At 40.6% G+C, this 19930-nt stretch overlaps 1 protein-coding gene across 10 annotated transcripts in view; it reads left to right on the top strand.

Moving 5' to 3' along the window:
* The window catches only part of MAST4 (microtubule associated serine/threonine kinase family member 4), an 816735-nt gene that overhangs the window by 789926 nt on the left and 6879 nt on the right, over window positions 1–19930 (top strand). For 7 of the 10 annotated variants that reach the window (XM_072606462.1, XM_072606461.1, XM_072606466.1 and 4 more), the window contains 5 exons: window positions 8844–9044; window positions 11569–11798; window positions 12239–12361; window positions 17625–17761; window positions 19277–19458. In XM_072606462.1, the coding sequence (XP_072462563.1) occupies window positions 8844–9044; window positions 11569–11798; window positions 12239–12361; window positions 17625–17761; window positions 19277–19458 (873 nt within the window). The remainder of the gene's footprint in view (window positions 1–8843; window positions 9045–11568; window positions 11799–12238; window positions 12362–17624; window positions 17762–19276; window positions 19459–19930) is intronic. The other 3 variants (XM_072606465.1, XM_072606463.1, XM_072606470.1) reach the window with 1 other exon arrangement.

The raw sequence follows: 19930 nt of genomic DNA, 5'->3' as shown, positions 1-19930 counted from the left end.
CACCAAAGTCTCTGATTATTAAGAGAAAGACTGGGTTTGAGTCTCACATACGTGCTGGTTGTGTGATGCTAAGCCACTCGCTTAACCTCTGTTTCCCCAGGTAATTCTCCAAGCTAACTATTATTTGCAGAGAAAGTGCCAGCCTGCACAGGAAGAAGGCATTCCCTCACTGGGACTTCTCTATGCCAATCACATCCTAAGTCTGTATCTATAGCCATCCTCATTTCCTTGTGAGAAGCCAAAAATCTGCCTCGTGTTCCTTTGCCTGCTGATAACTTCTACCCATTGCTCTGTGTGTGCATGTGTGCATGTGTGCATATGCGTGTGTTTGTTTTCCTTCTTTGGCCAAGTAGGACAAGTATAATCCTTCTTTTACAAATATTTAAAGGTAGCTATCACACTCTCTACACATACACACACACACACACACACACACACACACACACACGCACGCGCACACACACGCGTGCGCGCACACACACACACACCCCTTTATCATCTGTTCCGGAAGCAGAATATCCCTAAATCAGAATATCTTTACTTCATGGCATTGTTTTGAGTCCCCTTAGTATTCTGACTGCCCTTCTACACACCCACGCATTCTGATTTCCTAAAATATGACACAAAGAACTGCACCCAGAGGTGGTAATCGTTCTAAAATACAAAAAACTCTCTTATTACTTGCATGCAATGTCAACGTCTTGCATGAGTGCCAGGACCAGATGAATTTACAAGTGAATTTGTCAAACATTCAGAGATCAACTAATTCCAGTCTTAAAAAAATTATTTGGAATAAGAGGTAAAGAAAGGATTTTACCAAGCACCTTTTATTAGATCAATATGATGCAGATACCTAAACTGATAAACCAGTAAAAACAGAAAAAGAAAATTATAGATCAGTTTCATTAGTGAATATGGGTGCAAAAATACCAAATAAAATACTGGCTAAAAGATTATAATATATTATATTATAACTAATATGATCAAGTGGAATTTATGCCAGTAAGTCAGGGATGGTTTAACATAAGGAAAACTGTTAACATAATGGATTATATCAATAGTAAAAGTTTAAAAAATCATTTGAGTATATCAGTAGACACAGGAAAAACTTTTGATAAAGTTCAACATTCATTTCTATTAAGAACTCTTGAAAAGTATTGATATGAATGGATTTTTCTTAAATTGATATAAGGCATTAATCTAAAACCATCATCAAGCATTTTTTTTTTAGCAAGCATTATTTGTAATGGGGATAAACTATAAGGTCAGAAGTGAAACAGGGATGCCCATTGGCACCAATATCATTCAGTATTGTATTGGAAATTCTAACAATAAGAGGAAAAAAAAAGAAATTGAAGGAATCAGAATAGGGAATGAGGTGATTAAAACTTTCTCTTTTTATAGATGATAAGGTAATATTCTTGAAAAATCCCAAAGAATTAACTATATTAATTGAACATGAAATAATAATTTTAATTTTAAGCACATTTGAATGTTCTGTGTAATCCCTAGTACAGTATGGATGCCTCCTAACAAAAATGCAGCTTTATCTTATTTCACAAGAGAAAACCCAACATAAAAAAGCTGAGTTTAAAAAACAAATGCATAGCACATAAAGAGTGGGAATTCTTTCCATTTTAGAAATATTCTGCTTTTACTAAAATAGTTCACCCCCGTGTTCCTTTAAACCTACCCTTATTGCATTAGAATATAACTTATTTTTCCTGGTCTCAGTCTCCTATAAAATTAGGTAATTGGAGTCGATAGCCTTTTAGATCTTTTCTACCTCTCAAGCTCTATTCGTGAGTGTAAAGTGAGACTAGTGACTTTACACAGCCCTCCCTCACTTAAATCCAATTCATTAGCACGTTGTGGCATCACCTTCCTGATGTCATGGTTCTTTTCGAGAACAGATGATAAACAACAACCTTGAGGAAAGTGAGGTTTGCCTTGGTTTCCTCTTCTATAAAAAAGAGAGGCTTGGGATACATAGTCTCTAAGGTCCCTTATAAGTTGAAATCCTATGATCATAGAAGTACCTAATCACAGAGGAAAACCCTGGTAAAAACCATCTCAGCAGACAGGCTAAACCAGGTGGAGGATAACTGACAGTCCTCAAACCCATCAATGAGTTAGGGGGGTGTCTTCTCCAAGCATGTGAAGACTTCCCCCACTGGAATGGGTAGAGGAGAACAGTTTGTCCCAGTGGCCTTGACGGCAGCTGAATCAGGTGCTTTAGAGATCTTAGAGCTTGGTGAGACGTTGAAGACGCCAAGGTCATCCACTGCCTCCTGAGCCATCGCCAGTTGTCTTGACCTTTTTCTTGCCCCTGGACTTCAATGCTTCTGGAGAAAGAGTGAGGCTGATGACTTTGTGCAGATCTGCCCCACTTAAAGCCAATTAACGCACAAGTCAAGACATCACCATGTGATATCGTTGGCCCTCTTTAACAGCAGCAACAAAGCTATGTCTTACAGTCTGGTTTGAAAAATAACTTGATTCATATGTAATGTTCAGTGACTGCAATTTCTCAAACACTTAACAAGTCCCTACTATGTGCTGGACAAGTGGAGGACTGGTGAAGCAAAGACAAAAATGAGATGGTCCCTGCTTGTGCAGGGTCAGGGTCAGGGAGCTTGTGCTTTTATTGGGCAAATCTATTGAGAAAGCAAAAGCATACCTGGACTGATTATTTTAACGACGTAGTCTAATTAGCCATTTCTATGTATTTACATTACAAATGATGCTGAGAAGTTGATAATCCAGCCTTCCAAGAACCTAAAATTATCCAGTATGGCAGAATGGAAAGAGTCTTGACTTGGGAATTAGAGAACTTGGGTTCAAATTCTGCCATTACTGTTTACTACCTATGTGACTTTGTACAAGGAACTTAATCCCTGGGACTTCAGCTAATTCATCAGTAAAATAAGGGACTTGAATGAGATGGAATTTAAAACCCCTTCTACTTCTAAGTCTATGACTCTAGGAGCCCATGACCCTCTCTTCTTCATATTTCTTCTTCCCTCATTCTTGTTGGATATTTTCAAACACTCCTACTTGAAATTTCCATCAACCAGGTGACCACTTAGAAATGGGAGGGGTGGCAGCTGGTGGCATAATGGATAGAGCACCAGGCATGAAGTCAGTTGGATTTGAGTTCAAATTCAGACACTCACTAGCTATGTGACTCTGAGCAAGCCACTTAACCTTGTTTGCCTCCCCCTCCAAAAAAAGGCAGAAGGAAGGAGAGAGAGAGAGAGAGAGAGAGAGAGAGAGAGAGAGAGAGAGAGAGAGAGAGAGAGAGAGAAGGAAGGAAGGAAGGAAGGAAGGAAGGAAGGAAGGAAGGAAGGAAGGAAGGAAGGAAGGAAGGAAGGAAGGAAGGAAAGAAAAGGAAGGAAGGAAGGAAGGAAGGAGAAAAGAAAGGAAAGGGAAAGGGTGGTGCCCGTGGAGCTCAAGAAGGCTTTTTACATGGTTGTTAATTCTCACTTTCTGGCGTGACTACAAAGCCTTATCTTCTGAAGTTGCTCCTAGGAATCTTTGCTCCTTTCCCATTCTGTCACTGTATTTTACACTCTATATCTCCATCTGTTTGTAATTGGTTCTTAATGGGTAAGTGGCTTATTCCCTCTTTCTCTGTCAGTCCCACTGAGGAGGAGGAATGGGGAAGACAGGAAGAAAGTCTCTGGGTTTGATTGATCCCTTCCATAATGTTGAAAATTTCTATCCCAAGTCCTGCCATGCATTGAGATGAATAGATTACAACAACCTCCCTTCCCTTAGCCCCTTTCTTTCTCTCCCCCACACCCATACTAAATAGAATCAAGGACCTGAAGGGCTGCCCAGAATGGAGATGAGCTCAGCCACTCATTGCCAGGGATAATTAGGGAATCAGACGACCGTGACTGTCATAAAATTAAATTCCTTGATTTTTATATGGCTCTACCATCTCATGCATGTTTGCACACACACACACACACACACACACACACACACAGTTGACATTAAGAGAACATTAAGGTGACATTACCTACTAGCAGTAGCCAAGAATGTTAACCTCCTATCCTATCGTATATAAGTGAAGTGGGTGAAGTTGAGAGACAGGAAATGGGGGTGGGGGAGAGAAGAGGGAGGGAGACAGAGAGAAAGAAAGCTAGACTCGGGAGGGAGAGGCATACACAGAGCGGGGAGGGAAGAGACACATATGTATGCACAAACGCTAACATTTACGTCCAAATACCTAACTACATACAGCATATTTGCTTTTTTTTCAATTGCCCAATTGATTTTGCATCTGAATATGTTCATGAGAAATCAAAATCAAAATATATCATCATAGAGATGTCCAGATCCACTAACCAATTAAAAATATAAAAGAATCCATTAGATTTTATCTTCTGAGCATCTCTTCTTACTGATTTTTATGATCTGATCTAATTTCAGTTATAAGAAAAAAGTTACAATTACATTAGAATATTCTTGTCTTGCGTTCATTGTCTGTTGATTAAGGTGCAGTGTTACTAGGAAAAATTCTTAAGTAATATAGGATGAGAAATTAGGTTTGTAAAGCAGTTGTTTGTTGTTCAGTCGTTTCAGTTATATCCCACTCTTTGTGATTCGATTTGAGGTTTTCTTGGCAAAGATACTGGAGTGGTTCACCATTTCCTTCTCCAGCTCATTTTACAGATGAGGAAACTGAGGCAAAGAGGGTTAAGTGACTTGCCTAAGGTCACACAAGTAGTAAGTGTCTGAGGTTATATTTGAATTTAGGGAGATGAGTCTATGTGACTCCAAGCCTGGCACTCTATCCACAGTGCCACCTATATGCCCCAAAGCAGTTGTTTTCCATATCACTATCTATAGTCTTACTGAATTTACGCATACATTTTATATATACATATGTATGTTTGTATGTGTGTATTATGATACTGCTTGGATCTATGCTTTTATTGCTAAATGTCACTCCCCTGTGAAGGAATCCCTCCTACCAATACGAACTGGCACTATCTCTACCAGTTATAGTCCTTAAATGTTGCCTAGAGCCCGGAAAAGCAACTCAACTCAACTCTCAGAGCCAGCCTGTCAGAGGCAGGACTTGAACCTAGAACTTTCTGTCCTTGAGGTAGAATGCTCTCTGTTTGTTTGTCCATCCATCTACAGGCCTCAGAGTCAGGAATCTTTGGCCTCAGGTTAAGTGTCTGATACGTACTGGCTGTGAGACCCTAAACAAGTCCGTTAGCCTCTTTCCTTCTGTTTCCTTAAAATTTAATTTGAAAAAAAATGAATAAACTAATTCTGCAGTGAAGATAAAAACCACAAACTAAAGTCGATGTAAAACATCTGCCTCCCAGATGTGTTGTGAAGATCTAAAGATGTTTGTAAAATGCTGTGAGCTTTAAAATACTGTAGCAATACTACCTACTACTATATACATTTTATATATAAATAGATAAAGGTTGAACAAGGTACAAAATGCAGCACAGTTTGACTTAGTTGTTGGCAAACCATAAAAAAAGGTTCTGTACCATGAAGTTACATTGTTTCATTGGCTCTTTAATTAAATTGAATCTAATAAAAACACATGAAACTTAAAACACCACATTCTTTGTGGGACAGATTAGAGGTGAGCCCTGGCCTCCCACAAGGTGTCCTTAAATCAGATCAAAATAGGTGAGTAAGTGAGACTTCAGCGTGGAAGAAGACTCTTGGATAAACTGGGCAGATAAAGGTAAAGCTTAGAAAACAAAGCAAGCACTAGGTCAGGATTGTTGGCTTGTTGTTTTTAAGAGGGGGAAGTGGTTTTTATTTTGTTTTGTTTGTGAGGCTGTTGAGATTAGGTGACTTGTCCAGGGTCATACAGCTTGTTGTGTTTTTGTCCTTCGTTCCCAAAGAGGACCACGACATCAAGATGATGACATGACTTGCAGTTGACTTTGAGTGAGGGAGGGCTGTGCAAGGTCACCAGCCTCACTTTCTCCTCCTGAGCCATCTGGGTCCAGTGGCCTGATATTCATCAGGCTGGAAATGGCCCAGGATGCAGTAGAGACCTGGCCCTTTCAGGCTTAGGTCTTATCACAATCTCACTTTGAGTGAGATACACCCATTCAATGAATGGCCCCTTTAATAAAAAAAAAAATCGAACTGGGAGGGGAGGGGAGCGCCCCTGGGTAAAGGAGAAACAGTTACTACAGCTAGTTAAGTGTCTGGTGTCTGAGAATGGATTTGAATTCCTGTCCTCCTGACTCCAGGGCTGGTACAGGTGTTTTGTTTTTGTTTTATGATACCAGTGCATCAAGGCCATTATACTACAGTGGAAAGAGAACCCTGGTTATGGGACCAGAGGGCTTGGGTTCAAATCCCAGTTCCGATATTTACTATTCATGTATCTTCGACAAGCTCTAACCTCTCTGAGTCTCAGTCTCCTTATCTGTAAAATGAAGGGATTGAACTAGATGGCCCATGAGATCTCTTCTAACCCTAGAGCTGGGGTCATACATGGTCATATATATATGTTTTCTATATATATATATGTATATATAAAGGAGGAGATCCGACTACATGGACCCTGATGTCCTTTGTAGCTCTAGATTTAATATCCTTTAAGTAATTCTTAGTCAAACTTAGTCAATTCTTAGTCAAACTTTTCAGCTGCTAAGCAATTTAAACAGTACTTGCCCCTCACTTTTACTCTGCCTGGGTGCTTTTAATGTGATTTAAGTACTTGAAGGGATTGGGGATCCTCAAGGTGATAATGATGAAGGGGTTTTGTATAATGACCGATGGAAGTTCAAACAAGATAATGAATCCTCCTCCTGTGGAGGAGAGGATGTGGTATCAGTGATTAGGAAAAGAGCAGCCAAGCATAATATTTTGTGAGTGAAAAGGGAAAGGGGTGCCATCGCATGGTGTAGATGCTCTGTCCTTCAGGAGGTTAGGGAGACTTGTCACTCCCACTAGACAACGTGCCTTTTCTCAAATCAAGTACAGACTATGTAACCTTGTCTTCTGTAGCCTTCCATCCATTTTGCCCCCTCCTGCATGGCATTGTCCTATCACACACAGAAAGGAGCCCTGGTGGCAGAAGGTGAGTGACAAAGAATCACCCTACCCTGAAGCATGTGCTACCACAAGGGATGAGTGAGTGAAGCCTGAAATCCTCAGTTCAAAAATGAGAGAACATGTCATGATAAGTACAGTTTAAACTAGGTAGTGATGTTATCTTCCCACATCCTAAGTGACTTCAAAAGGGAATCAGGACTTGTCACAATAGCTTTATTCACCTCAGTAGGTGAATGTGGTCCTGAAGGTAACTGAATGTGTTGAATATTTCGCTTTGTTGGTATTAACCAATTATAGAAAGTGATTTTTTTTCCTTTCTAGTTTTAAAGGGAATCTAGGGCGAGGGAAATATATGCACACAAGTATAATATGTATGTATAAATATATATATAGTATACCTATGTGTGTATGTATATATATATATACATATAACAGAGTCATATAAGGCTCTAATTCATATACATATGAATTATGTTATTCATATACTATAAAGAAATCATTGTTCTGAGGGTCTTTCTTATAGCTTTCTATAATTTAATGTAAGGAAAAAACCTACAATTACATGGATATCCTTGTCTTCCTTGTGTGTGTGTGTGTGTGTGTACATACATATTTGTTTAGATATAAGGATATGCATTTGTATATGTGTGTACGTACACACACATGAAATGTAAAAATGGAAATCCTTGAAAGACTTCCCCAGATTATAAATTATGTGGAGGAGGAGAACAGGGAATTGGTATCCACTAACGGAAAAAAGAGGAGACTAAGGTAGTTTTCATGAAAAATTTCCTATTTTATCTTACAAATAATGGGGAACCCCTGAAGGTTTTTGATCATGGAAGGGTCCTAGTCTTGTATGCAACAGAAAGGTTATTTTGGCAACATTAAATATAACTGGGGGGTGGGGCAGATTAGGGCCAAGACCAGTTAGGTGGAGGCTATTCCATTAGTATAGGTGAGAGGAAAGGAGAGCTTCTCTTGTGGTAACTTTGTGAGTGGAGATATGATGGAACTCAAATCCACGGTATCTAGTGGAAACTGGTTATGAAGGGTGGGGGAAAAGGAAGAGTCCAAGATTACTCTGTAAGCGGGAGGAAACATCAACAAAAATTGAGAATCAGGAAGGAAAAGTGGCTTTCCTGGAGACAGGAGGGGAGAATGATGGATTCCAATTTGGATCTGTGGAGACTGAGGTACCCTCAGGGTGTCTGAATGTTTGGTTCTTAGCCATGTTTCTTATGATATACAGAAGGGTTTTCCTTACAGATGACATAGAATGAATTTGAAAATAAAAAACGTAAATTATTCATTGGGGATTATTTTGCGTGATGAGTCACTGTGGTATAATAGTCCAAGATCCTGACTGTGACTGCACAAGTCATTCCAACTTTCGGTGCACTAGGTAACTCTCCAAGAATACAAATTGTAGGCAAGATGACAACCTACACTGGCAGAGGGGGTTCCCTCACCTGGGGATTCCAAATACCAATGAAATCCCAAGTTGAACTCCTTTCTCTAGTGCAGTCATTGTTGCTAGAATTGGAGGCAGATTCGTCTGTGGATAAGGCAGAATCAATCGTCTTCTTCTCCTCCTCCTCTACCTTGCTGAAATCAGTCTTGCATTTTAACGTTTCCCTGGCATTGTATAAACTCATCAGCAAGGTGGGATGTTTCCCAGCCATTGTCCCCTCCCTCCCCCAGCTCCCTTTCTTTCTTCCTCTCTCTCCCCAGCCTATACAATCCATGGTTTTCCTGAATGTGTTTATCCCTTCTTCTTTGTACAGTTGGAAGTTTTTCAGAGCATTTGGATCAGATAAATGGAAGGAGCGAGTGTGTGGACAGTACAGATAATTCCTCAAAGCCATCCAGTGAACCCGCTTCTCAAATGGCTCGTCAGCGATTAGAAAGCACAGAGAAAAAGAAAATCTCTGGGAAAGTCACAAAGTCCCTTTCTGCCAGTGCTCTGTCCCTCATGATCCCAGGAGGTAGAGATAAATCTATTAGCATGAAATCTTGTGGTTTGTGCATGCTGCCTTCTTACCCCGTTTGGAACGCTGAGCTTGGCACGAGTGACCCCTGTCATTCCCACAGAGCACTTGGTGGCTTATTTCCTTATGTTTGTGTGTCTCTTTCTTCATTTTCTGGGAAAAAAATAGAATCAAGATCTTTCTTTTTAATGAAGCTTTTAAATTCCTGTCACGTTTAGGCCAATGGGTCATGAAAGTAACCCTATCATTCCCCCGGTGAATCCTTGCAGTTCACATGTGGCGATTTGCACAAGCTCATTTTTACATGTCACAAAACAGCTGGGAGCATCCTTGTCTGGGAGCTAAGGATGATTTTCCTCATTTTAATAATGGAGGGAACAGTTGTGGGGAGACACTGTGATACTGTAAATCTGACAGTGCTGGAATTAAGTTTTCCTTCCTTAGTCTGTTGATCTATGATGCCTCACCCTACTTGCCTTCAGTTTATTTGCATGTTTGTACAATCTGGAGAAGCCTGATTTTGGCATCAGTGAATAAGCCCTGAAGTCCATGATGTATCTCCACCTCCAGAGGTGGAATGGACAATGGGGTAACGTTTGTGACTTACCAGGCAGAAGAAGAGGTAGAAGATGCCTAATTGGAAGGAATAACTTGGCAGATGGTTTGTATTGGAAGAAGTACAGGCTCTGAAGGATGAGAATGTTTTCCATTTTCTATTTTCACACTAGTGCAGAGGGAAACTTGGTGTGTGCTTTTCTGATCCCCTTATTTGCAGCTTATCGACATGCTCATTTGTAAGTTCAGTTTGCTCTCATAAATATCCACTCAGAGCTGCAAAATATATCTCTGTGTGTTTCTGTAAGCCATAACAAGATGGTATTTCCCAGTGGTGGCGATTAATGGGAAAGGTAGGTTTGATGTGGCCTACAATTTAAATCACACTGGTCTAGAGGGGAAGGACATGAATTTAGTTTCCAGGTGGTAAGTGGCAACTTAGGCTGTAAAGGGTTGGGAAAGAAGATAAGTAGAGGTCTATATTTTCCTTTATTTTTAAAAATAATAATAATAATAATGAAAACTGGCATTTATATGACACTTGAAGGTTTGTGAGGTAATCCAAGTAGCAGCACCTACATTTGGCAGATGAAGAAGCCTAGGCCAAGAGAGGACAGGTGGACTCATCGTTGGTTGCACAGTGGTTCTTTACTAGAAGTCTAGCACTTTGTCCACTGATACCACTTTGCTTCTTTTTAGGGGGCAAGGCAATTGGGGTTAAATGACTTGCCCAGGGTCACACAGCTAGGAAGTGTCTGCATTTGAACTCAGGTCTTCCTGACTCCAGGGCTGGTGCACGTTGCTTCTTAATGATGAAAAAGAAGTTTTGTGAATGTATATGTAGGTGTATCTATAAGTATTGATAAATCTCTCTATATATGTATACATGCACCCAAATATATACATCTATATGTATATTTTTTTTTCTTTTTTTGAATTCCGTTTTTTTAGGTTTTGAGTTCCAAAATTCTCTCCCTCCCTCCACTCCCTCCCACAACCAGCCAAGAAATAACATAGAGCCATTGGGCAAAGGGGCAGGTGTTTTGTTGACCTGGAATCCAAGGAAAACTGGATTAGAGTTCTTCTTCTGGCAAATACTGACTGTGTGACCCCAAGAAGCCATTGGAGAGAGGCACAGAGAGACAGAGAGAGAGAGACAGAGAGAGACAGAGAGAGACAGAGAGAGAGAGAGAGAGAGAGAGAGAGAGAGAGAGAGAGAGAGAGAGAGATTTCCATTTCTGGGTGGAATCAGGTTATTGGTGTCAAGAGTAACACCTTGAAAACCAGTCATTTTATTGCCATGACAATTAGTTCCTCCCTATTCAGGCACCAGTATTTCTGAGCTCCCTGATAAATTCTATAATCACAACTGTCTTTTGATAGTCAAAAATGTCACTTAAAGCTGCTGCTAAGTTGTTTTCCTTGTTATGGGTTTGGAGGGAAAAAACCTACTATTAACATTATTAAAGTTGCTAAGTTCAAAATTTGAAATGTTGGCAGCTGTTCGTGTAGCTTGTCTAGTGCTCATTGTGTAAGGTTTGCTTCAAAACAAGTGATTGCGTGTCCTCGTTTCCTCTTAATTAAGCCATAAAAAGACCAGCAGCTTGAAGCTCATGAGACAAGTCCCAAAACAAAATAAAAAATCCTTTGTGTGCTTTATTATCAAAATATTTAAGGGAAGAAGGGCAATATGCATTTAAATTGAAGGTATTACTTGAAAATTAGTATGAACAGTAATACCTTCCACATTAGAAGGCGTATTTGACAGATCAGTGCCAGCTCTCAGTGTTTTGGTTGTTTATTTTCTTCCATTTTCATTGAAATGGGTTTGTCTGGAGTGACTGGATCCATCACTCAATCAAACCTCTTCTCAGAGACTGTTAAGAGATTCTGTCTTCTCGTGACTATGGCTATTTGCGTTTTGTGTGATTGGGATCAACTCTGACAGATAAGTTCTTTGTTGCAGACATGTTTGGTGTTTCTCCCCTGGGAAGTCCGATGTCTCCCCATTCCTTGTCCTCCGACCCTTCTTCTTCCCGAGATTCTTCCCCGAGTCGGGACTCCTCAGCAGCTTCTGCAAGTCCCCATCAGCCCATTGTGATCCACAGCTCGGGGAAGAAATATGGCTTCACCATCCGGGCCATCCGAGTATACGTGGGTGACAGTGATATCTATACAGTTCATCATATAGTTTGGGTAAGAACCATGGTATTTGACATTCTTTCATCGAATAGGAAATGAATGTATGCTTCGGGCAACAAGAATTAGGATAATGGAATGGCTTTTTGTTTGTTTAATTTTTAAAAATTAACAAAAAAGTATTTTCTCTCTCTTCCACCTCCCACACTGGAAAAAATAGAAAAATAAAATCCTTATGAAAAATATGCAAAGGCAAGCCAAACAAAGTCCCACACTGTCCATGTCCCAAAATATATCTCCCTTTGCACCCTGAGCCCATCACCTCTCAGGAGACAAGCAGCTGGCTTCATCCATGGAACCCTGATTGGTCATATCATTGGCCAGAGTGCTGTAGTCTTTGACCCTCTTTTGTGAAAAAGCAGTGTTCTCCCCTGAATTCCCCTCCTAGGGCCTTGTAGGTTTTGTTTACCAAATGTCTAACTTCTCTTGGCCCTCAGAACGTGGAAGAAGGGAGTCCAGCATACCAAGCAGGGCTGAAGGCTGGAGATCTGATCACTCACATCAATGGAGAGCCAGTGCATGGCCTTGTACACACTGAGGTCATTGAGCTGTTGCTAAAGGTATGTATATCCACATTGGACCACAAATCCTACTTCAGATCACACTTGTGTCCTATTCACTCCCCACCCACTATCCCTCTCTATGATGACTGCATTCTTGCCTTGGAGTTATCAGTTAGGATCTTTCCAGTTTGGGGCACTGCCTAGCATGCAGTGGAACCCTTCCCAAACGTTTTCCTCTAACAATCTGGATTCCTTAGTAGCTTGTCCTGTGAATCCAGACAAAGAATGTCAATAAAACTGTGACAAGAGATCTGCAGTTGTGTGCTGCCAAGTAGAGCTGCCTTAAGAAGTCATGGTGGTGGTATAGTGAACGTGTAATACCAATTGTGGAAACAGGTGTAGCCAAAGAGAAAATAGGTCAAGACCCATTTTTAGTTCGATTGCAGTGAAAGAATTGGTCCAAATGACATAGTAATTTAGGGTTTTTTTTAATATTTGCTGATGAAATGAGTACCTTAAAATCTATTTTAATGGAATTAGAACAAAAGAAATTCCTGAAAGCATTAGTGCAAGATGGAAGGAATGTAAAAAACCTGGTCTTTGAACACTCTTGACAAGTCTGTTAGTGCTAGTTATCCTGTATACAAGCTGCCTTTGTGACATACTATTTAAAAAAAAACCCATAGACCTTCCAGCTCTGTGTAATTACAAAGCTTCGGGGCCTCTGTAATCCTTTGATTTGCCCTTCTAGGCCCAAATAGGAATCAGATATTTAAAATGATGCAAGAGTGGCTTGGTTCAGGGCTCCTTTCCAAACCCTGACTGAGGCAGAGCATCTCGGGACAACCTTTGTTCCCTGGAGCAGTCAAATAGAAAGTCTCCACGTGTCACTGAATTTGCTTATAGACATGTTGTGTTGGAGGCTGTTTTGTTTTCCTTCGAGCTGTGGAATACTACACACTGTCGGAATCCAAGACGTTGATCCAGCCTCCACGTACATAAAAGGGGAATTCAAGGGGAGGAATCAGTGTAATGAAATTAAAAAAGCTACAAGGGGTTTAATTATCTTCTCAGTGAGCTGTGTGATCATGCTGCAGCTTCTATGTTTAAGGGACAGACGTTTACTGAGCAAAGGCAGTTACTTAGTGGTTAACACTGAACAATGAGGGTTCTGACTTTGCTGTCACTAATGGAATAGCAGAGATTATCTGCTTTCTTATACCATTCTGTCAGGTACAGGGTATGTTAAGTTTGTAAGCTACCTCACAGAATCTCCTCCTTCCCCACACCCCATTCACATGAGAAAGGGGCTGCTAAGCAGTGTGGGATACAGTATGCTAGACTTGGAGCCAATATATTTGAGTTCAATATGACTTCAGACACTTAGTAACTGTGTGACCCTAGTTAAGTCACTTAACTTCTGCCTGCCTCAGTTTTCTCATCTGTAAAGTGTAATATTACCTACCTCTCATGATTGTTATGAAGATAAAATGAGATCATATTTATAAAGTGCTTTGCAAACCTTTAGGGACAGCTAGGTGGCCATGTTAGACCTGGTGTCAGGAAGACTCATCTTTCTGAGTTCAAATCCAGCCTCAGACACTTACAAGCTATGTGACCCTAGGAAAATTGCCTAACCATTTGCCTCCGTCTGAGTTTTCCTCATCTGTCATATGAGCTGGAGAAGGAGGTGGCAAATCATTCCAGTATCTTTGCCAAGAAAACTCCAAATGGGGTCACAAAGAATCAGATGTGACTGAAAAGATGGCAGCAATGAATTGCAAACCTTCAAGCACTAGATACAAGCTATTACCATTTTTGCTATGTAAGCACTCGCTAAAACCAAAAAACACCGTAACCCGTCATGCTTTTAAATTAGGAGCATAGCCAGATTGCCCAAAGTTTGTCATTTCATTGTATCTCCCCAAGCTCCCAAGAAAGAAATGATGCAGAGGGGCCAGGCCAGGCATACAGAGGTTAAGAAGCTTGCCCCTGGTCATCACACAGAGTGTATTTGGTCCTCAGCAACTATAGTGGTGCCGACATCTCCCTGACTAGTGATGAATACATCCTGCTCGTATCACATTAAACCTACAGCCATTCAGCAACTCAAGGACACGTATGACAAGCCAGCTGCAGAATTAGGTTGAAAAATTAGTTACCTTGGCTCTTACTAATTATTGGAGCAGTCCAGAAAGCCAATAATTTCCCTCTGCTCCATACTAATCATCCAGATAATTTAATGGGAAATTCAACTGATTAAAAAGTTGAAAGACTGCTGGACTCATTTTTTATATTTTACTATCTGGACATATATATGTGTTTTTTTCAAAAGTACCAGGGAATTTCTCAGAAACCAACTGTCACAAGAGGGCTGACTGTGGAGCCAGAATTCTGACTCCTGGGATTCTGCCCCTTCCAGGGAATAATTTACCTTCCTTGAGGCTTATTTTCTTCATTTGTAAGAGAGAATGGAGCTAAAATGACTTATAAGGTCCTTTTACTAGGAGTCATGAGTCATCACCTACAAGCTTTCCGTAAATAATCTGGGTCCAGACATTTGCAGTAGACTAGATGATCTACTGGTGTCATGCCACATAATTCCCTCTTGGACCTTAAAGTTTGTCAAGTGAAAGGGAGATGAAGTCATGGGGCTACCTTGACAACTCCTGGAAGCTTATGCATAAGGGTGATCCTTCATAAATCAATCCTTCATAAATTGAAAGCTTACACAAATCCTGGCAAGACATTTGAAAATACAAAAATGAATAACCTGGAGGGGATCCCCCAAAGTGAGTTCTTCCTGCTCTTCTTTGCGAAGGTCTCCTACCTTGTGAAGTTGTCACTGAAGTTAAGCAATGAACTTCAAACAATACCAGGCATCACCTATATAAGTATAAACCTTTTTTTGTTGTTGTTCTTAAGTAAATCTTTCTCTGATGAGTTGTCTTGAAAAGGCTTTAATGAATTTATTTCCCATGAAGAATTTGAATAGGAAGGAAGTGGCAGTTTTGTTGTCTAATGTGTATTAAAAGAGGCAGGGTGCTGAGACGGATGGGACCAAAACAAACGCTGGTATAATGGAGTCAGTGATGTTCTTGCCCTGAATTATATGTTTATGCTTTAACACATTTGGGGAAAGGTATATTTAAGTATTAGGTGACCAAAACATGGGACTTGAAACGTAACAGATGGAGTCTAAATAGATTCCAACAATGATCAGTCTTCAGAATAGATGCTGTAATAGGAGTAGTAACTCATAGACAAGGAGCTGCTAGATTGACTTAGGTTCTTTCCCTTACCATTGATTGACTGTCTGATCTTTTTATGTTCACCTGGACTAAAGAAGGAGATGCAGACTTAACTGTATTTCTTTGATTCTTTGTTGTCATTCAGTTGTTTTCCCCTCATGTCCAACTCTTCATGAGCCCCCTTGAGCTTTTCTGGGCAAAGATTCTGGACTGGTTTGTCATTTCTTTCTCCAACTCATTTGACAGATGAGGAAACTGAGGCAAACAAGGTGAAGTGACTTGCCTAGGGTCACATGGTTAGTAAGTGTCAGTGACCAGATTTGAACTCAGGAAGATGAGTCTTCCTGAATCTTTCTGAATAAAAGCCCAACACTCTATCCACTGTGCCACCTAGCTGCTCCAAAGATTTTCTTCATATCTCAACCCTAGCGGTTCTCCAGTTTCCTTCTGCCACTGAAATTTCTTTGTCTTACTTGCTATACCCTGTACACAACATCCTAATGTGGCTTATTTGCTATGCCCTGTACACAGCATCCTATCTCCTAACACAGACCTTTATACAAGCTTTTCCCTCCCTCCTCCAATGCCCAGAATGCTTTACCTGCTTTCTACTGATCCTTGGAATCCCCTAGCTCCCTTTGGTGCTTAGTTCAGGTGCCACTATTTTCAAGAGACCTCTTCTGATTCTTCAAGTGTTAGGATTCTCTTGCTCTTCCCTCCTTCCTGCCCCACTGCAAATCACTTTGTCTATATACTTTATTTACTTGTCTTTGAATATACTGTGACCCCTTAATAGAAAACAAAGCCCTTAAATGCAAAGACTTCACTTTCGCTGTGTGTCTGTCTTATCTATCTATCTATCTGTCTGTCTGTCTGTCTGTCTGTCTGTCTGTCTGTCTGTCTATCTATATCCCTAGCTTATATTGGGGATTTAATGAGCATTACTAATGGATTAATCGGTTGATAAACAAAGACATAAAGTCTCAATCGGAATAATTTTTTTCTTCCAAATCAGATTTCCTCATTGGCAAGTTGCGATATTTGTATACATATTATTCTCAAAGCTGTATCTCCCTTCATTTTTGGATGTACCCATGTGGTATTTGAGCATTCATGTGCAATTTACTCAAGTGTATAATAAGTCATTTAGCGTTCCAGTGACATCCAACCAAAGGAGGTGCAGCAAGGAAGTCAATTTCTCCTGACGTACGAAGCACTAACGTAGCTCCTTCTTATAGAAGGCAATTTCTGTCACAAGTCTGAAAGATTTTATGCCTTTCTCCTTATGTATGTTCAGAATATCTTCAAAATATCTATCGTTATCTCTCCCTTTAGAGAAGCACACGTCCGTCTTGGGCTCCCAAGGTGCTAAAGATGGATGCTGGTGTTGCCACAGGCAGGCTTTGGTCCTGTGCTGCTGAGGCACATTCTCCTGGTCCCCTGACCCTGTCAAAGCCTTTTTGTTATAGACCTGACTGGGAGCACCCAATAGAAGTGCACATTTAACTCTCAGTCGGTTGTCTAGTTAGAGAGAGACTGTCTCTCATACCTGCTGGCTCTGTCGGAGACGTCTAGGCTTTACCAACAAGCCCGAATAGTTTGCTGAGATTGAAGGTGTCTTTTCTTTTAAAAAAAATTCAGTGGTAAATCTGAGAATTCTTCACTTTTGTATAAGGGATTGAGGGGAGTGGGGGTGGTGGCTGAGGGCAGAGGAAGTGCTAGAGGGAGGGGGGAGGTGAGATGGGAAAACTGACCAGCTAGGCAGGTTGGAGCAACTTCCTTTCTAATAATATTGCTGCGGTTACTTTATTTTCCCTCCATTCATTTTATGTAGTATATGATATCCTGTGTTAATTTTTTTTAATGAATAAGCATAGATTTTCTTTTTCTCTCATTCCTTGCCCTCCCTCATATTGAAAAAGATTCCAATGAATCAGTGATTCCAATGTTTTGCTAAGACTTAGAGAACATATGTGTACATTTATTATCTTCAAGCCTCCTGTCTTTGTGCTGGTCTGGCTGAGTCCCTGAATTACTCTTAAATATTCTCTCCTTTTTCTTTCGGGTAGAGTGGAAATAAGGTGTCAATCACTACCACCCCTTTTGAAAACACATCCATCAAAACAGGCCCAGCGCGAAGAAACAGCTACAAGAGTCGGATGGTGAGACGGAGTAAGAAGACCAAGAAGAAGGAAAGTCTGGAAAGGTTAGCTCCATTTTTATTTTGTGCAGTCGATATTTTGGGGGGGGGGTTGGGGTTGGATTGGACGTACACTTGCTATTTTGTGATCCTTCCCCTCCTCCTTTCCCTTCCCCCAATAAAATGCACAAATAATAGCTAACATCCATGACTCCTTTGGAACAGGCGCTGTGCCAAGTCCTCTGCAGTTATCACCTTGTTTTTCCCTCACAATAACCCGAGGAGACAGGTGCTACTGGTATCCTCATTTTAGAGATAAGGAAACTGAGCCCAGTAGGGGTTAACTGACTTGCTCAGGGTTGCACAGCTAGGAAGTATCTGAGGTCAAATTTGAACTCAGGTCTTTCTGATTCCAGGCCTGGTTCTCTAGTCACTATGCCACCTTGCTCTCCCAGTGAATAGGGTGCTATCCTTAAAATCAAGAAGCCCTGGGTTCAAGTCATGCCTCTGACAGGCTGTGTTACCCTGATCATATCCCCTGACTTCTCCATGTTCTTAGAAACTCTTCAAGACTAGCAGTTGCAGAGAAATTGCTGACTGGTATTGATCAAAGGGAGTTTCTTCACCCAGCAATTCTCTGTAGCAGAGAAAGCAGAGATTCAGCCCCTCCCCATCCTGCCCATCATTCTCAGTCCCTATTTACAATAAGAGTTTTTTAAGGGCAGAAGGAGGAGCTTCTCACTTAAACACATCAAAAACAGGGAATTCAAAGGTTGATATTATGATAGAGCTGTATGGACAGAGTATTTCCAACTGTACCTGTTTCTCTAAGGAGCACTGAATGAACATGCCCTAGGTTTTCCACATGGCCACCAGGTATCTGTCCCAGAAAGGCTCTGCTGTGTTAAGATTCCTTCCCCAGTTTTTGCTACTTAAATGTACAATCTGACTCCTTATTACATGTGTTGGAGTGCCGGCTTGTGCCAGAAGCACCAGACAAAACTAGAATTGGATAAAGCTCCCTGCCCAAGGTAATCCCATCAAAGACATTTACCCATGTAGAGATAATGGCTCTTCTTTCTGTAGGGACTTGCTTTGCAGTATTTCTTAATTAAATGTGCCTCTTTATATTTTTGGATAGATGCCCAGAAGCAAAGGATGCCCTTTTAACAAAACGAACAAATAAATAATTGAATGCATTTAACAGTTTCATTTTTTCCACATCCCTTCTTAAATGTAGAATGTTTATGAACCAGGCTGTGAAATCTGAACTATATATACACTGTTTTAAGGAGGCTGTAACTCTTCCTCTTCCCCTTGCCACCCTGTTTCAATCTTAAAATGCTTTTCAGAAATGCAAATATCTTCTTAGTCTTTCCCATGGCTAAGGTTTTCCCCCCACCTTCCCACCCTACCCCTCCAGGGCTGTTTTCCCCTCCTCTTAATTTGGTTGTGTTGAATATGCTGTGGGGAAGGGGGCAGATGGAAAGGATACGACAGCGGGTGTGTAGAGGAGTAAAATTTGTTGAGAATTTGTCTCCCAAATTCTTCTGATTTATTTGCTTCTATTTTTTTCTCTAGGCGGAGATCCCTCTTCAAAAAGCTAGCCAAGCAGCCTTCACCTTTACTCCACACTAGTCGAAGCTTCTCCTGCTTAAACCGTTCTCTTTCCTCTGGAGAGAGCCTCCCTGGGTCCCCAACTCACAGCTTGTCTCCCCGATCTCCTACCCCGAGCTACCGCTCCACCCCAGATTTTCCATCGGGTGAGTTACCTCCTCTAAATAAGAAACAACAGTTGGAAGCATGTAGAAGGTCCATCTAACCATCTTCAGCTTGCCCACCAATAAGAAAGCATGATCTTGTATACCCTATAGAAAACTGCATGCTTTCTCAATGAGGGAGGAGGGGAGGAGCGATTGAATTTGGAATTCACAACTTGAAAAAATGTGAAAAATTGGTTTTAATTTGTAATTAGGAAAAGATAAAATATAAAATATCAATACATAACATATGTAATATCTATATTTATGAAAAAATGCAATAAAAACATAAAATTTTACATGTAAATCACATGTAATTGAGGGAAATAGTAAATAATTTTTTTGAAGCATGATTTTTGAGGGGGGTTGAAAAGGCCCTGCTATGTTGCCTGGAGAGCTGATTAGACTTGTGATATAAAATAAGATATTTAAAAATAAATACTAAAAGTAATAGTGGGTCTTTATAGAGGTGAGG

This window comes from Notamacropus eugenii, chromosome 4 (assembly GCF_028372415.1).
Source record: "Notamacropus eugenii isolate mMacEug1 chromosome 4, mMacEug1.pri_v2, whole genome shotgun sequence".
NCBI lineage: Eukaryota > Metazoa > Chordata > Mammalia > Diprotodontia > Macropodidae > Notamacropus > Notamacropus eugenii.
Note: the sequence above shows the minus strand (reverse complement) of the source record. Positions and strands in the feature narration are given on the sequence as shown.